Source organism: Odocoileus virginianus, chromosome 13 (genome assembly GCF_023699985.2).
Source record: "Odocoileus virginianus isolate 20LAN1187 ecotype Illinois chromosome 13, Ovbor_1.2, whole genome shotgun sequence".
NCBI lineage: Eukaryota > Metazoa > Chordata > Mammalia > Artiodactyla > Cervidae > Odocoileus > Odocoileus virginianus.
The window spans coordinates 65,519,512-65,538,649 of NC_069686.1; the positions used below are offsets into that span (position 1 = coordinate 65,519,512).

General features: G+C 40.7%; 1 protein-coding gene across 2 annotated transcripts in view; it reads left to right on the plus strand.

Annotated features, from left to right (window-relative positions):
* CNTNAP5 (contactin associated protein family member 5) overlaps positions 1-19,138 on the plus strand; it is a 1,008,111-nt gene that overhangs the window by 663,589 nt on the left and 325,384 nt on the right. For both annotated transcript variants that reach the window (XM_070476362.1, XM_070476363.1), the window contains one exon: positions 10,027-10,146. In XM_070476362.1, coding sequence (XP_070332463.1) covers positions 10,027-10,146 — 120 coding nt within the window. The remainder of the gene's footprint in view (positions 1-10,026; positions 10,147-19,138) is intronic.

Sequence of the window (19,138 nt, forward strand, 5' to 3'; positions counted from 1 at the left end):
CCCACAGTTGCACTCATCTCACACTCTAGCAAAGTAATGTTCAAAATTCTCTACACCAGGCTCCAACAGTGCCTGAACCATGAACTTCTAGATGTTCAAGCTGGATTTAGAAAAGGCAGAGGAACCAGAGACCAAATTGCCAACATCCTTTGGATCATTGAAAAAGCAAGAGAGTTCCAGAAAAACATCTACTAATGTTTTATTGACTACACTAAAGCCTTTCACTGTGTGGATCACAACAAAATGTGGAAAATTCATCAAGAGATGGGAATACCAGGCCACCTGACCTGCCTCCTGAGAAATCTATATGCAGGTCAAGAAGCAACAGTTAGAACTGGACATGGAACAACAGACTGGTTCCAAATTGAGGAAAGGAGTACATCAAGGCTGTATATTGTCACCCTGCTTATTTCACTTCTATGCAGAGCGCATCCTGCGAAATGACAGACTGGATGAAGCACAAGCGGGATCAAGATTGCTGGGAGAAATATCAATAACCTCAGATACACAGATGACACCACCCTTATGGCAGAAAGTGAAGAAGAACTAAATAGCCTCATGATGAAAGTGAAAGAGGAGACTGAAAAAAACTGGCTGAAAACTCAACATTCAAAAAACGAAAATCATGGCATCCAGTCCCATCACTGCATGGCAAATAGGTGGGGAAACAATGGAAACAGTGACAGACTTTATTTTCATGGCTCCAAAATCACTGCAGGTGGTGACTGCAGCATGAAGTTAAAAAAACCCTTCAAGATACCTTAAGAAGCGTTTAAGTTTTGGTTGGCTGTGATCGCTGGTAGAAGGCCTCTGTATAGCACAGGAGCTCAGCTCTACACTCTGTGACGACTGTGGGGGGCGGAATGCGGGTTTGTGGGAGGGCGTTTCAAGAGAGGGGCTGTATGTACACATGTAGCTGATTTATGCAGGTGTGCAGCAGAGATCAATGCAGCATTGTAAAGCAGCTATCCTCCAATTAAAAATTTAAACATATTGATCCTTCCAATCCATGAACACGGTATATTTCTCCATCTGTTTGTATCCTCTTTGATTTCTTTCATCAGTGTTTTATAGTTTTCTATGTATAGGTCTTTTGTTTCTTTAGGTAGATATACTCCTAAGTATTTTATTCTTTTTGTTGCAATGGTGAATGGTATTGTTTCCTTAATTTCTCTTTCTGTTTTCTCATTGTTAGTGTATAGGAATGCAAGAGATTTCTGTGTGTTAATTTTATATCCTGCAACTTTACTATATTCATTGATTAGCCCTAGTAATTTTCTGGTAGAGTCTTTAGGGTTTTCTATGTAGAGGATCATGTCATCTGCAAACAGAGAGTTTCACTTCTTCTTTTCCTATCTGGATTCCTTTTACTTCTTTTTCTGCCCTGATTGCTGTGGCCAACACTTCCAAAACTATGTTAAATACGAGTGGTGAGAGTGGGCACCCTTGTCTTGTTCCTGATTTTAGGGGAAATGCTTTCAATTTTTCACCATTGAGGGTGATGCTTGCTGTGGGTTTGTCATATATAGCTTTTATTATGTTGAGGTATGTTCCTTCTATTCCTGCTTTCTGGAGAGTTTTAATCATAAATGGATGTTGAATTTGGTCAAAGGCTTTTTCTGCATCTATTGAGATAATCATATGGTTTTTATCTTTCAATTTATTAATATGATGTATCACATTGATTGATTTGTGGATATTAAAGAATCCTTGCATTCCTGGGATAAAGCCCACTTGGTCATGGTGTATGATTTTTTTAATATGTTGTTGGATTCTGTTTGCTAGAAATTTGTTAAGGATTTTTGCATCTATGTTCATCAGTGATTTGGCCTGTAGTTTTCTTTTTTTGTGGCATCTTTGTCTGGTTTTGGTATTAGGGTGATGGTGGCCTCATAGAATGAGTTTGGAAGTTTACCTTCTTCTGCAATTTTCTGGAAGAGTTTGAGTAAGATAGGTGTTAGCTCTTCTCTAAAGAGCTGTCTGGAAAACAGTGTGGAGATTTCTTAAAAAACTGGAAATAGAACTGCCATATGACCCAGCAATCCCACTTCTGGGCATACACACCGAGGAAACCAGATCTGAAAGAGACTCGTGCACCCCAGTGTTCATCACAGCACTGTTTATAATAGCCAGGACATGGAAGCAACCTAGATGCCCATCAGCAGATGAATGGATAAGGAAGCTGTGGTACATATACACCATGGAACATTACTCATCCATTAAAAAGAATTCATTTGAATCAGTTCTAATGAGATGGATGAAACTGGAGCCCATTATACAGAGTGAAGTAAGCCAGAAATATAAAGACCATTACAGTATACTAACACATATATATGGAATTTAGAAAGATGGTAACGATAACCCTATATGCAAAACAGAGACACAGATGTACAGAACAGACTTTTGGACTCTGTGGGAGAAGGCGAGGGTGGGATGTTTCGAGAGAACATCATCGAAACATGTATATTATCTAGGGTGAAACAGATCACCAGCCCAGGTTGGATGCATGAGACAAGTGCTCAGACCTGGTGCACTGGGAAGACCCAGAGGGATCGGGTGGAGAGGGAGGTGGGAGGGGGGATCGGGATGGGGAATACATGTAAATACATGGCTGATTCATGTCAGTGTATGACAAAACCCACTACAATATTGTAAAGTAATTAGCCTCCAACTAATAAAAAATAAAAAAAAAATTAAAAAAAATTTAAAACATAAACATTCTTCTACATCAAACAGATACTTCAAGATAGCAAATACAATTTTAGTATTTCTGGTTCTCTTATTTTTTTTCTTTGCTTTGTTGGAATCAGGATCCTAACAATGTCTGCAGATAGTGTTGGACTGATGTGTCTCCTGAATCCCTGTTCTTCTTTTGCCATTTATTTGTTGAAGAAGATGGATCATATTTTCCTAGATTCTGGATTTAGCTGTTTGTATCCTTTTGGATACAGTAGGACCTTCATCTCTTACTATAAGTTTCTCTGTCTCTTACTGTAAATTCCGTGGTGGCTCAGATGGTAAAACATTTGCCTACAATGTGAGAGACCCGGGTTTGATCCCTGGGTCAGAAAGATCCCCGGAGAAGGAAATGATAACTCACTCCAGTATTCTTGCCTGGGAAATCCCACGGATGGAGGAGCCTGGTAGGCTACAGTCCACAGGGTTGCAAAGAGTCAGACATGACTGAGTAACTTCACTTTCTTTTCTCTCTACTGTAAATTAGTGTTTAAATCTCAGGGCTTGATTAGATTTAGCTTCAGATTTTGGGCAAGAATGTGTCTGAGGTTGTTGTTGTTCGGTTGCCAGGTCTCCTGTCTGACTCTTTGTGACCCCGTGGACTGTAGCACCCCAGCCTACCTGTCCCTCACCATCTCCCCGAGTTTGCCCAAGTTCATGACCATTGAAACTGTGATGCCTTCCAACCATCTCATCCTCCGTCACCCTCTTCTCCTGCCTTCAGACTTTCCCAGCATCAGGGGCTTTTCCAATGACTCTGCTCTTTGCATCTGGTTGCCAAAGTATTGGAGCTTCAGCTTCAGCATCAGTCCTTTTAATGAGAATTCAGGGTTTATTTCCTTTAAAGGACTGGCTGGTTTGATCTCCTGGCAGTCCAAGGGACTCTCAAGAGTCTTCTCCAGCACCACAATTTGAAAGCATCAATTCTTTGGCATTCAATCTTCTTTACAGTCCAAATCTTACATATGTAGATGACTACTGGAAAGACCATAGCTTTGACTATAGAGACCTTTGTCAGCAAAGTGATGTTTTTGCCCGTTAACACACTGTCTAGATTTGTCATAGCTTTCTTGCCAAGAATCAATCATCTAATTTCATGACTGCAGTCACTGTGAAATTTGCAGTGATCTTAGAGCCCAAGAAGAGGAAATCTGTCACTGCTTCTACCTTTTGCCCTTCTATTTGCCATGAAATGATGGGACCAGATGCCATGGTCTTCGGTTTTTTGATACTGAGTGTTAAGCCAGCTTTTTCACTCTCTTCTTGACCCTCAGTGAGAGACTCCTCTTTGCTTTCTGCCCTTACAGTGGTATCCGTCACTCTCTGAGCTTGCCGATACTTCTGGCAGTCTTGATTCCTGCTATCTCAGGCAGTGCTGTGCATTTCTTTTAACTGGAGCGTTGTTGTTTTATTCTGTTTTGTTAGTTTCTGCTGTTCCGCAAAGTCCATCCCCTGTGTGTATATATATATCCCTGTTTTCTGAATTTCCCCCTGTGTGTTTCTTATTGCCTCACTTTCACAGGTATCTTAATAATCACTGTGGGGATGTTGAGGCTGATCAGTGATGAGTTTGGGCGTTATTAATTCAAACCATCTGCTGAAAAGATCCCATAGGCTTTTCATCTAATAATTAAGCAATTTTTGATGATCATTTTCTAATTCTTTATTTCATTGGTTATTATAAAGGATGGTTTTCAAATTCTATTATTGCTTTTTTACTTTCTGGATTTGGTTATTCATAAATGACATTTTTCATGTACCATTATATGACCATCAAATATAGTACATACAGGAAAGACAGGATATGATCTATATTCTTTTCAGTTTTCAGAATGTGATTTTATTCTTTAGCAACCCGCAGAGATTAACTAATGGATATAAGTATCAGTAGATAGATAGATGGTAGATAAATAGATAAACAATGAGATATATCTTGTATATTTAAATATATGCAAACAGTGATTATTCTTTTTGATACTCAAATTATTTCATCACATTGTTTCCTGTGCCATGTTTGACATAACTCCTACTTTTGTTAGCTTTCTTGTTTGCTTTCAGGAAATGCAAGGCATTCTCATTTCATCCTGACACAAACCCTCTATAAAACCCTTCTTCCTTTTAGTGAAAAACTGTACTTAGAGACCACAGTCACTAGATTGTCGCAGTAGTTTCACTTATATTTTCACAAAAGTGAAAATATATTGTTAAAAATTATGAGTTTATAGCAATATTACCAACTCAAATTACCACTGCAGAATTTTTTATGTATTGTTTGCATTTTATATTTAATCTTTTATGTTAAAAGATTTAGTCTGTTGTCAGTAGCATAATTAGTTGTTAGCTTTTTCTTGATATATATAAAGTTTAATAAATCCTTAGCAGTATTAGTTAATGATAAGGCTAGTTAATATATTTTCAGATTTTTATTATGTTTAATTTTTCATGATCGTTATGCCATGCCATTTGATGGGGACAGTGTTAGTCGCTCAGTCATGTCAGAGCCTTTGCAGCGCCATGGACTGTGGTCCACCAGGCTCTTCTGTCCTTGGAGTTCTCCAGGCAAGAACGTTGGAGTGGGTAGCCATTCCCTTCTCCAGGGATCTTCTCAACCCAGGGATTGAACCCAGCTCTCTTGAATTGCATGCAGATTCTTTATGGTCAGAACCATTTGAAAAACTCTACTGTTTACTAGTAGTTATATTATTGTTTTAACTTCAAACATATTTAAATCCATGAGTTCATAATAAAACTAAAAATATTCTAACTGTTCATTTTTGGAGGATACTAGGAACCAGTTCAGTCTTTTGCAACTGATGAATTAAAGGGATAACATCGAGTATGTATCTTGTTTTTGCCATGCAATCTTGTAGTTTAGAGAAATCAACTAATTGATGGCTGATAATTGACTTGTGTCAAGTGTTCCCACTAATAAATTAAGGAATGATATAACAACTGCTTACCAGCTGGTATGTCTTGACCTTGTTTTTGACTCATTTCCAGTATCCGTTAATAGAAATGCTCGTTACCTCCCAGTAACTGAACTAAAGCTTAAGGAGACCTTGCATTAGGAGTTGCAGGGTGACTGAGGTTAGAAATGAACCCTAAACCTTGGTGCCTTGCTAGTGAGATGTTTCTTTCACATTCACATCACACTGCAGTGTGATCTGCTCTGTGAGGTCAGTGGCGTGGTGCATGTCTGTCCTGTAGCCCCATTTCTTTTCAGGTCCTGGACCCTTTGTGCAGATTGTGTTGGCTAAGTGACTCGCTTTGGTCAAAGGGGTATCGGCAAACATCATTCAGTCAGGGGCCTGGCAAACACTTGCTCTCTTATTGTTCTTGGAGTCTTTACCACAGAAATGCGCCTGCTGACGTTCAAGAGACGTTGGGGGCGAGTACCCCAGCTTGTGATCAACAAGTTCCTCTGACTCTGCCCTGACCTCAGACAACTGAGCAGCCCTGTAAAGACCATCCAAGCTTGGCCAAGTACTCCCCAGCTTCAGTTATCAAGGGCAGAATCAGGAACTGATTATTGTCTTAAGACAGTTTTGTAGTGGTTTGTTATCTAGCCATGGGTAACTGATAATACAGGTACTACAGACAAGACTAGATTACCAAATGCTGACTATTATTGAGACTGATTGTGATGTCAGGTTTATTTTGTTTTTACTCCTTGTGCTCTTAATGTGTATTTGACTTTTTTGGGGTCATAAAAAGTAAACAAGAAAATACTGAATTTAAATATCACTTGAAATAATTTATAAATTAATTTATTTTAATTTCCTTTCAACATTTAGGAATTGCAAATTTTCTAATAATATGTTTAATCTGTTTTTTTAGTTATTTAAAATACATAGTCAAATTTTAAAATATGGTATATTCAGAAAGGCTTAGCTTTTTGACTGTCTACTCTCTGCTTTTCTTTCTCCAAGGTATCCATTTAAAGTAGTTATTACCTGAATATTTTGGAACGTATTTTGGAGAGTTGTTAGTAAGTCTGGAGTTAAATTTGTGATATATGTGTAGATAAAAATAAGGCCAATGACAGATCATGAGACAATTATTAATTTGAACAAAAAGCAAATTTTGTTTGGGAAAGGAAACAACTACACTATTATGCTTACTGTTTGTGAATATCATGCATATTGTTGTTTTACCATAAACAGTGATGATTGATCTAACTAAAATTGCAATCCTCCTATATTGGAAGTATAGGGAAACAGAAAATTCTTTGCATGTGGAAAGAGGTGATGAAAAAGATAAGTTCTCATCTTTCCCATTGATAAGCAAATAGATAACCTATAAATATAAGGAGAGATAGGATATTTAATACCCAAAGAATAAACTAAGAAATAAATGCCATAGCCTCTGCACAGAAGGGGTGCCTATTGGTTTTCCTTGATAGGCCCTAATTGATTCATGACAAAAAGTGGGAAAAAAATCACGTAAGCAGAAAACTGACCAAGAAAAGAGGAGGAAACACAGCATGCAATGACTTAATCATGATGATAATGATATTTATCAGGTTCTTCCTGTGCCATGAACCATGCTAAGTGTCATATATGCATTGTCTCTGAATCCTTACTACAATTATATGACACAGACTCATTTTATACCTATAACCACGTGAGACCATTAATGCTTTGAGGGTTTATTGGCTATCTATTGCTGGACAATGAATTGCAGCAGAACTGGAGGCAATGGACATCATCACTTCATATTTTCTCTGGGTCCTTGAGCTACTTGGCTGAGTAGTTCTGGTTCAGTCTTAATGGGCTGTTTGTCACCACCGGTGTTTAACTCTGGAGATCTTTGGCTGTCACATACACAGCACGCCTCAGAAGCTCCCAGACTCATCCTGTGGATCCCTTCAAAGGGCTTCTTCAGGACCTAGCAGTTGGCATCTCTGAAAGCTTGTACTCCGGAAGCACCCAAGATGGAAACTACTTGTCTTTTTACAATCTGGTCTTGAAAATGACATCATATTTGGTTAGAAGCAAATCTGTAATTCCAGCCTATACTCATGGGGAGGGTATGGATTTCAAGAAGTGCTGATTATGAGTTAATTTAGAGGTTATTGTGCATGTTTTCATATGTGTGACACACACCCTGGTGTGTTATCAGTTTAAGCCAATAGAAATAAGCTGTATGTCATGCTTAGTATGTAGGGTGCAAGCTTTCATCTTCCCATCGGCCCCTAGCTTTGGAAACGGTACATGACTGCAAGGGAGAATTACATGAGAACAAGGATCTCCTTGAAATCACTCTAATTTATACAAAGTCAAAGCCTCTGAAGCTTTAGAACTTTATTGGTGATGAATTATTTGAGGCAGCCCTCACACTTGATCGTGACAAACTGCAGCTTCGTGTTCCTGGGACGGGGTATTAGTCACAGGGGCATGACGTCTAAGGTGAGGAGTTGTTGCTCTGCCTTTAAAGTTGTTAGGAGCCACTGAAGTGCTTTAAGCATGGAGGATGACTTAATTGGATGTGTACCTACTGCTCTGAGCTATGTTATTTTGTTTCAAGCATCCGATGACATTCTGTTTTCTCATGCATGAGACAGCAGATGCCTGCTTTCCACCCCACCAGCTTCATTCATGCTGGTGTAATGAGATTTATAAATTTCTTTTACCTGCAGACTGCTCGAAGTGTCCCATCTCAGGACAGCTGTGTCTGAGCACGTAAGGGTCTTTGTGGCTGTAATCAGGTTGTAACCTCCCAAGGCACAGACACTTTGCCTTATCCTTGGTCTGTAACTCGGTGCCTACTGCTGTGTTGACATATATGAAGGACTCAGTACATGCTTCTTAAGTCAAACTGAATTAAACTTTACTGGGCACTGTATTTTTGATGTTCCTGTTTGTGATGCCGCTTGTCTTGCTGTTCACACTGTTAGCACTGTTTGCTGAATCCAGGATAGGCAAGGTGTGAGCTAAGAGGCTGGAAGGAGACTCCGGGAGAAGGTGTGAGCTAAGAGGCTGGAAGGAGACTCCGGGAGCCGTAGGAACTGTAGACACATTCATTCTCTCCTGGCTGGCATGGCAGTCATAATGCAGCCTCTCTCCTGGCTGACACAGCATCTGTAGCAGCAGCCGTAACCTGACCACAATGTAGCCGTAACAGAACCACAGCATAGCTTCATGTGACATAACCATGCCGTCACTCCAGCGTAGCCTCGATGTGGCAGCAGCCAGGGCAGGGCTTTCCTGGTGAAGCTCATACAAGTGTACCGTGCACGGCCACCCGTGCCCAAGTGAGCACCTCCTGATGCGCATGTGGAGCGATGCACGTGATCTCAGCTTTCACGTAATCATTCTTTACAGAACGTGGGGCGCGGGCGAGAAGCCACGGGGCGAGAGAGCCTGACCGAGCCGTCTTGGCTGAGTTCCTCTTTCCCTGCAGGCGCCTAGGGCGATGGTTACTGTTCTGAGCTCCGGGTATGCAGAGATAAGATGTGGCATTTTGCTTTATTAGTGGGATTTCTGCATCCTATGGTAGCTCTATTTTTAGAACTTATTTTTTAGTTTTCTAAGGAACCTCCATTCTGTTCTCCCTCACGAAAGTCAAAGTTTAGTTCTTCAGTTGTGTCTGACTCTTTGTGACCCTGTGGACTATAACCTACCAGGCTCCTCTGTCCATAGGATTCTCTAGGCAAGAATACTGGAGTGGGTAGCCATTCCCTTCTCCAGGGTATCTTCCCATCCTGGGGATAGAACCTGAGTCTTCTGTATTGCAGCCTGATTCTTTACCACCTCGGCCACCAGGGAAGCCTTTTACATTCCCATCAACAGGGTCATAGAACTCCTTTTTATCCACAACCTCTCCAGCATCTATTGTTTGTACATTTTTAATTTTTTGTCTCCCATTGTGAGTGTGACAGCCTGCTCGATGATGAAACACAGCCGCAAACTGCACTCAGTCTCCCCTTAGATCCTGTAACCATTGCAGGAGGCAGAATAGTGTATGATGTCCTAGCTTCACAGTGTGTGAGTGTAGGTGAAGGACAAATCCACCAGCATAGGGAAGGGCTGTATGAGAGGGGAGGGGAGACCTTTTAGAGACTGTAACCCAGGAGCTGTTGAGAAGAACGGGTATCAGGATGAACGCAGGAGACAGTTCCATCAAACATGGGAGTACTGGTTTGTGAAGGCTCAGAGGGAAATAAGATTAGAGGAAAAGGGAAAGAAACCACAAGTGGAAGTCAATACAATAAGTAAGAGTTACTGATCCTCCAAAGGGACACGCAGAGCCAAGCACCGTCTCCTGTCTGCTGCCTTTGTGTCTTTGCAGCCCTGTATGAGCAGTCCTGCGAGGTGTACAGGCACCGAGGCAACGCCGCGGGCTTCTTCTACGTTGACTCCGACGGCAGCGGGCCCCTGGGGCCTTTCCGGGTGTTCTGCAACATCACAGGTAAGGGCGTGAGATGCCCACGCACGTGCCGTGCCGCTACGTGACGGCACACAGGAGAAGAAGACCCGCCAGAAGGGAACATTGTATAAATAAAATGTAAAAAATAAATCAAGACCAACTTCAGAGGGGAGGTTGTATTTTTAGGTAAATCATAGGAATTAGCAGCTGTTTTATTTTCATGAGAGAGGAGAATGTGATAAGGGTCTTGACAAGGTTCCACTGAACCAAGGATTAATTATCAAGCATGTTTTGCAGAGCTGACCAAGGTCATTTCTCTCTTTAAAGTCAAAAACAAAAAGAAAAGGAAAATAACCCAATAAACAAAAAAGGCAAAAAACAAAATCAATGGAAAGCCCTGACTCAGGAAGTGGGGAAGCTGGATTCAGGTCTTTCCCTGAGGACTGCGTGACTCAGGTTCTCTCTGAGCTTCCTTTCTGCATCAGTGAAGAGGAAATAGTAGCTTCTACTTCTCAGAGTTGGGGGGATTAAGCAAAATCATCTATGTTAGTGCAACTGACCAGTTATCCTGTAGATGCCTAATCAAAACCTGGGATAACTATTTTCCTTGGCAATCTCATAACATCTTGTAACTTCTTCCTAAACATGTCTAAAGACATATTGAGAGCCAATTACTATATGGAAACAGCGTGTGATTACTAATTTATTTAAAAAACAAAACCAATTCCACAGCACAACCTGATGTAATAGTTATTTAAAAATATAACAATATGAGTACTCTGTTGTGAATATTGTTAATCAGCACATACACATTTTTGGTGTGTTGTTTTGAGCACTGGCCTTTGCAGATGCCAGCAGAATTGTGGAATGAAGCAGAAAAGTAGGAATCTTTGGGTCCTTAGGCCCCAGGTTCTGCTGCACCTGGGTAACCACATCGCATCTGTGGCACTTTCTCCACAGCCAAACACTGTCCTGGGGACCCAGGATACTCAGAGAAATAAGACCTAGTCATCGTCGTTCATGAAGCAGTAAAATCAGGGAAAATAGCGTGCAGCGTTACAGGGAAAAATGTAAACAAACCGTTGCCAACAGTGATAAAGGGCAGTTAGCAATAATTTGCCCATCTGAATACAAAGGACCACACTTTTTCTGCAGAAAATGCTAGTTACACGGAATTGTGTGTCATTTCATTCCATTTCCATAATACTTCATTTCTCCAAAATGTATGCTAGCTGCTTCTCAATGGCCCTATAACATAATTAGAAACCGTGTTACTGTTTTCTTTTCATGGTTATGCCAGCCTGTAATGTTCAACAACCTGGTCAAGAAGTAGACTTCTCAGTAGATTTTGGTTATTTCCCAAATTTAATTAACATATGAATCTCTGGGGAATAATGTTAAAAATAGACTTCCCAGAGTCAGAAATTCTAAATTCAGTAAATGCATTTTACTGAGCTTTTCAAGTGATTCTGATGTAATTTGTCCCTAGTCCACAATTTGAAAAAATGGAGGAAGTGATTTGGTTACAGAATGAGGCAAAAGAGATCAGTGTCTGCTGAGTGATGGGTGTGACATATAATAATAGGATTTTTGGTCATGGCATCAATTACTCAGCTCTTGTCATCTTTGGGAACTGAACTAAGAGTTTGCAGATATCATGTCTTTTAATTCTTTGCAACAAAAATCTGGGGTAGATACTTTTAACTCTCTATATATTACATAGAAGGAAGGAGCATGTGAGAATTTCATGACCTGCTAGAAAATAAATCCTGAAACTAATAGTCAAGACTCAGGAAGCAAGCAAAACCTTCTGGTGCAGCAATAATCTATATCACTGAAACATTAATTGGATACTTTATATTGCTTTTGTTTTGCTTGAAACCCTGTTTTTATTTTTGTAATAAAAGTAATCAATGCTAATTACAGGAAATTTAAAGGAAACAAAAGTGTGAAGAAATATAAGGTCATGTATAAACCACAATCCAGAGATTGCTATTGATATTTTATTATTAGATTTTCCTTGGGACTTTTTTGCTATAAATTTATATGTGTGTTTTTCTATGAATGTTTATGTTTTTAGATATATATTTTATATTATGAATTTAATAGACAAGCACAGACTAATCCTATTTTTATTAAAGTATATATATATATATATATATACACACATTGAATATAGTTTGACAAATTTAAGTCCCCAAAATAATATAAATATAATAATACACTATGTATGACTGATTCATGTGTCTCATTTACATGAAATGCTCTACCCCTCTTTGGAAAGATTTCTCTCGGGATTTATATTTGCTATTTGTTCAGGAATGGCTAAAGATGAATGTTTACTTATATTAAAGTTTGCTGTTTTGCTGATGTGATGCTAAAGGCATCAAGGCCTCTGAGTTATGTTATGCCCCAAAATTGGTAGGCTGTTTTGTGCGTGATTGAGGAATTCTTTGAAATAGGTGTTTGGTTTGGTTTCTGTTTTCCTAAAAATACTTGTAGAAATAAAAGTCAACTTCTGTGTAGGCTGAATTATATAATTCTCATATTTAACTGACAAAAATGTTTAATGCATAATATAACAGTAATCAAATACATTTTTATTGTTTGTGAATGTTAAGCGTTCTTAAATGAGAGTGACTTCTGGCACAGGATAAGTGTGACAAAGTGCTTCAGGGGGGAGGGGGGCACACGGGAGGGACGGAGGGTGGGGATGGCCAGAGAAGGCGTGCTGTGTTTCACTCTGTTGTTGTTTTGGTTTGTTTTTAATCAATTTATTTATTTTAATTGGAGGCTAATTACTTTACAATATTGTAGTGGTTTTTGCCACACACTGACATGAATCAGCCATGGGTGTACATGTCCAGTGTGAACAGGGTGGGGGATACATGCTCACTGTGGGTTTTAAAAGCACAAAGCTACTGGTTTCCACACTTTTCAGAGGCATTCCTGAGGGCATAGCACAGAGAGCATAAATAATGCTGGGAAGCACGGAACCTGGGTCCTCTCTTCTCTTCCTTGTGCCGGTTGGCTGAGTGCTTCGGCCTGACTGTGCATTTCTAAAATAAGGATCTGGGGCCAAGTGGTCCCATAGGTCTTCCTCATTTAGAACTACCTGAGAGATCGTTGGGTGGGTGGGTGGGTGGGGAGTTCCCTGGTGGCTCAGAGAGATCATTTGAGGTTCAAAAGAAAGGGGAAAAGAAAAGTTTCTCTGAAGTCTGCAGACACTTGTAAATCGATGTCTTGAGGGTGATGAACAGGTTTTATTTATGGAAAACCATAAATCTGAATCCCAGCTACAGTGTGGCTCTTTACAGTGTATGCTACCCATTTCTACAGATGAGGTGGCACTTAACCCCGCCTGGGAAATTTAAGTTTGTAGTGGTAAAAAACCTGCAATGCAAGAGACTTAAGAGATGCAGGTTCGATCCTTCGGTTGGGAAGACCCCCTGGAGGAGGGCATAGCAACCTACTCCAGTATTCTTGCCTGGAGAATTCCATGGACAGAGGAGCCTGGTGGGCTATGGTCCATAGGTTTGCAAAAAGTCAGGCCCGACTGAAGTGACTTAACAGCATCTCACCTACCACAAAGTAATCTTGGAGAGATGAGGTCCCCAAGTACCCCCTTTGGTGGAAGGCAGTCTGATCTCTGCCTGGGATGGTAGGTTAAATCATAAGAGAAACTAAGGGTGTGATTACACCGGTCTATAGGATGGACTGAATTAGGCGTCTACAGATTTTGACAGGGTACCATACCCGCGGCTACATTCTAAGTCACTTCACCAGAGGACTGGGCTTCCCTGGTGGCTCAGATGGAAGGGCGTCTGCCTACAATGCGGGAGATCCGGGTTCAATCCCTGGGTTGGAAAGATCCCCTGGAGAAGGAAATGGCAGCCCACTCCAGTTCTCTTGCCTGGAAAATCCCATGGATGGAGAAGCCTAGTAATAGTCCATGTGGTCGAAATGAGTCGGACAGGGCTCACTTTCACTTTCACTTTTCCCCACAGGACTAGGGGCCGGGAGAGACGGAAGGCCCAGTGTTTAGATGGAGGACTGACTGAAGTTATTGATGAGAAAGAGAGTATGTTTCTTCAGGAAAACACATTTGCCCTGCTTTTAACTTAACTCTGAATGATGTACCATTCACTTTAGCTCGACTTAAATTCGTACATTCCAGGCAGCGCATGTGCAGACTGCCAAGGATTCACGATGTGTCTGCCTCCACATCTGTGCAGCTGTAACAGGACTTCACAGACTGATGGCTATGCCAACCGCAGGAGTATGTTGTCTCACAGTTCTCAAGGGTAGAGGAGCAAAACCTAGGTGCTAGCAGCGCCCATCCCCTCTCATACCTTTTGGGGAGACTCAGTCCTTCCTGGCCTCTTCTCAGCATCTGGCAGTTTGCCTGACCTGTGGGCACTCCTGGGCTCCTAGAAGCAGCCCCTGTCTCTGCCTCTTGAAGACTGTCTCCCTGGTTCCATGTGACCACCACATCACTTGAGACCATTTCCTTTTATTCATCTGTGTATCTGTTTCTTCTCTTCTTATTGGGACACCGGTCATGTTGGATTAGGGTCCAACCTAATGGAGTATATTATCTTAATTTGATTACCCTTGTGAAGAATCTATTTCTCATTAAAGCCTTGCATATTCACAGGTACAGAGGATTAGGTATTCAAGAGCTCATTTTTGGGAACACAATTCAGCATGTAACAGAATCATTTCAGTCTCCTTTACAGGCTAATCATGTAAAAGACACAGTGGTAATGAAAACGTCTTGTCCAGGGTGTACCTGCACACTGTGAGCTGAGAGCATGCAGCAGGGGCATCTAGGCCAGCCTCTCCTGGGAGAGCTATCAGGCAGACAGGTACTGTCTCTACGACTTGGATGGAGAGTAGGAAGTGACCAACAAAAGACACAAAGGATGGCACTTCCACGAAGAGCAAACGAGTGTCAGAACGAGGTTCCAGGGAATCTTGATCCTGCTCATTCGTTGGGCCCAGGCTCACCAAGATGAGTTTCTAGTTTAGAACATTTGGAAAATACATGAAACTGAATGACTAAAACATTAAAAGATCAAACTCACTTGAATAGGAACAAAACAGAAGTTTTTGAAAATCCATCATCTGAACTAGTTTGTCAGCAAGGAAATCTGCTGTCTTAATTTTAGGGAAAAGAAGGATTTTTCTTCAATTTAATTTTTATTTTTTATTGGAATATGGTTGATTTATAGTGTTGTGTTAGTTTCAGTGAGTAAGTTATGCATATATATACATATACCCATCCTTTTTCAGATTCTTTTCCCATATAGGTTATTACAGAATATACAGTAGGACCTTGTTATCTATTTTATATACAGTAGTGTGTATATGCTAATCCCAAACTCAATTTTTTATCACAGATAATTCTTGATCATGCCAGACTATTTACCTGTCCCCAAAGGAAAGAAGAACAATTTTCTTACTTTTAATGTTCTATTTTGCATTGGAGTATAGCTGATTAACAACACTGTGATGGTTTCAGATGGACAGCACAGGGACACAGCCACACTTACACGTGTATCCATTCTTCCCCAAACACTCCCCCATCCGGGCTGCCACATAACGTTGAGCAGAGTTCCCTGTGCTACCCAGGAGTCATCCATGTAAGATACAGTGGAGCGTACCTGTCCATTTCAAACGCCCTATCTCTACCCTCATCCTTTCCCCGGCAACCACGAGTTCATTCTCTAAGCCTGTGAGTCCGTCTCTGTTTTGCAAATAAGTTAATTTATAGTATGTCTTTTTAGATTCCACATGTAAGTGATGTCAGGATACTTTTGCTTTCCTGTTTTACATCTTTCACTCACTGTGTTGTTGCAAATGACACTAATTCATTCTTTCTGATAGCTGAGGAATGCTCCATTGTGTATATGTACTATGTTTTCTCTATCCATTCCTCTGTCAAGGGACATTTAGTTTGCTTCCATGTCTTGGTTATTATAAACAGTGTTCCATGGACAATGGAGTGTATGTATCCTTTTGGACCATGCTTTTTCCCAGACATATGCCCAGAAGTGGGATTGTAGGGTCATATGGTAGCTTTATTTTTAGTTTCTTTAAGGGACATCCATATTTGAACAGCTTTCTGAGAGCCAACAACAAGCCAGTATTCAGGTTATAAATGGTTTTTGGCACTGTTTCCTACTCTGGAAGACTAGATCTAGAAAATGGATTGCTTACTTTAGGGACTGCTTACAAAGGGGTGAATGTGGAAGAAGAAATTAGGGAAATATACTATACTACAGACCTTTTAACAAAGGAACTGTTCCCACTCTTGGGCTCATTCAGGTGAGGGGGAGTGTGGCCAGAGCCGAAAGAATGTCAGGATGTGAAGAATCTGTGCCTTAAGATAGCTATGACCTTCAGCATGGGAATAACCTGCAAGGAGCTTGGGAAGCAACTTCAGCCTGTCCGTGCCCCTTTCAGTCTCTGTCCTCAGTCTTCATGTAGCAAATTCTGCTAGATTTTAGTAGGCAAGAGTACTGTGAGTTCTCTGCATGCGAACATTCAAGTTGCAGACTTTCAAAGATGTGAACCTGCTTTTGCATGGCCATCATGTAACTTAGTCCAGGTGTCTGGCGTGCATTGCCATGCATCCTCTATAAGGGGTCGCACTTTTGTGTACTTTGTACTGTACTGTATAGAGTACAGTAATTCAGTATCTTTACTTCAAGCCCAGATGTCCAGAAGCAAGCATAAAAGCAGTGGCAATGTAGCTGGAACTGCTAAGTGCTTGATGATAATGATGGAAAAGAGAGTGGAGTGAGGTGAAAATAGGGTCAGGCAGTCAGTTCACTCATTCATGACTCTTTGTGACTCCAAGGACTGCAGCAAATCAGGCTTCTCTGTCCATCACCAACTCCCAGAGCTTGCTCAAACTCATGTCCATTGAGTTGGTGGTGCCATCCAAATATCTCATCCTCTGTCATCCCCTTCTCCTCCTGCCTTCAATCTTTCCCAGTATCAGGATCTTTTCCAATGAGTCAGCTCTTGGAATTAGCTGGCCAAAGTATTGGAGCTTCAGCATCAGTCCTTCCAATGAATATTTAGGACTGATTTCTTTTAGGATTGATTAGTTTGATCTCTTTGCAATCCGAGGGACTCTCAACAGTCTTCTGCAACGCCACAGTTCAAAAGCATCAATTCTCCAGCACTCAGATTTCTTTATAGGTCAGCTCTCACATCCATACATAACTACTGGAGAAACCATAGCTTTGACTAGATGGAACTTTGTTGGCAAAAAAAGTCTCTGCTTCTTAATATGCTGTCTAGGTTGGTCATAGTTTTTCTTCCAAGGATCAAGCGTCTTTTAATTTCATGGTTGCAGTCACCATCTGCAGTAATTTTGGAGCCCAAGAAAATAAAGCCTGCCACTGTTTCTATTGTTTCCCCATCTGTTTGCCGTAAATAGATGGGACCAGATGCCATGATCTTCATTATTTGAACGTTGAGTTTTAAGCCAACTTTTTCACTCTATTCTTTTACTTTCATCAAGAGGCTCTTTAGTTGTTTTTCACTCTCTGCCATAAGGGTGGTGTCATCTGCATATCTGAGGTTATTGATATTTCTCCTGCCAATCTTGATTCCAGCTTGTGCTTCTTCCAGCCCAGCGTTTCTCATGATGTACTCTGCATAGAAGTTAAATAAGCAGGGTGACAGTATACAGCCTTAACGAACTCCTTTTCCTGTTTGGAACCAGTCAATTGTTCCATGTCAGGTTCTAACTGTTGCTTCTTAACCTGCATACTGATTTCTTAGGAGGCAAGTAAGGTAGTCTGGTATTCCCATCTCTCTTTCTTTTTAATTAATGTATTTATTTTAATTGGAGGCTAATTACTTTTCAGTACTGTAGTGGTTTTTGTCATACATTGACAGGAATCAGCCGTGGCTGTACATGTGTCCCCCCTCCCATCTCCCTCCCCACCCCACCCCTCAGCGTTGTCCCAGTGCTCCGGCTTTGAGTGCCCTGTTTCATGCATCAAACTTGGACTGGTGATCTATTTCACATATGGTGATATAAATGTTTCAGTGCTATTCTCTCAAATGATCCCACCCTTGCCTTCTTTCTCCCAGAGTCCAAAAGTCTGTTCTTTATATCCATGTCTCTTTTGCTGTCTTGCATATAGGGTCATCATTAATATCATTTGAAATTCCATATATATGCATTAAGATACCATATTGGTGTTTTTCTTTCTGACTTACTTCACTCTGTATAATAGGCTCCAGTTTCATCCACCTCATTAGAACTGATTCAAATGTATTCTTTTTAACAGCTGAGTAATATTCCATTGTGTATATGTACCACGGCTTTCTTATCCATTTATCTGCTGATGGACATCTAGGTTGCTTCCATGTCCTGGCTATTATAAACAATGCTGTGATGAATATTGGGGTATACCTGTCTCTTTCAGATCTGGTTTCCTCAGTGTGTATGCCCAGGAGTGGGATTGCTGGGTCATATGGCAGTTCTATTTCCAGTTTTTTTAAGGAATCTCTACACTGTTATCCATAGTGGCTGTACTAGTTTGCATTCCCACCCACAGTGTAAGAGGGTTCCCTTTTCTCCACACCCCCTCCAGCATTTATTGCTTGTAGACTTTTGGATAGCAGCCATTCTGGCTGGCATGAGATGGTACCTCATGGTGGTTTTGGTTTGCATTTCTCTGATAATGAGTGATGTTGAGCATCTTTCCATGTGTTTTTTAGCCATCTGCATGTCTTCTTTGGATAAATGTCTGTTTAGTTCTTTGGCCCATTTTTTGATTGGGTCGTTTATTTTTCTGGAATTGAGCTGCATGAGCTGCTTGAATATTTTTGAGATTAATTCTTTGTCCTTTGCTTCATTTGCTATTATTTTCTCCCATTATGAAGTCTGTCTTTTCACCTTGCTTATAATTTACTGCTTTGTGCAAAAGCTTTTAAGTTTCATTAGGTCCCATTTGTTTATTTTTGCTTTTATTTCCATTATTCTGGGAGGTGGGTCATAGAGGAT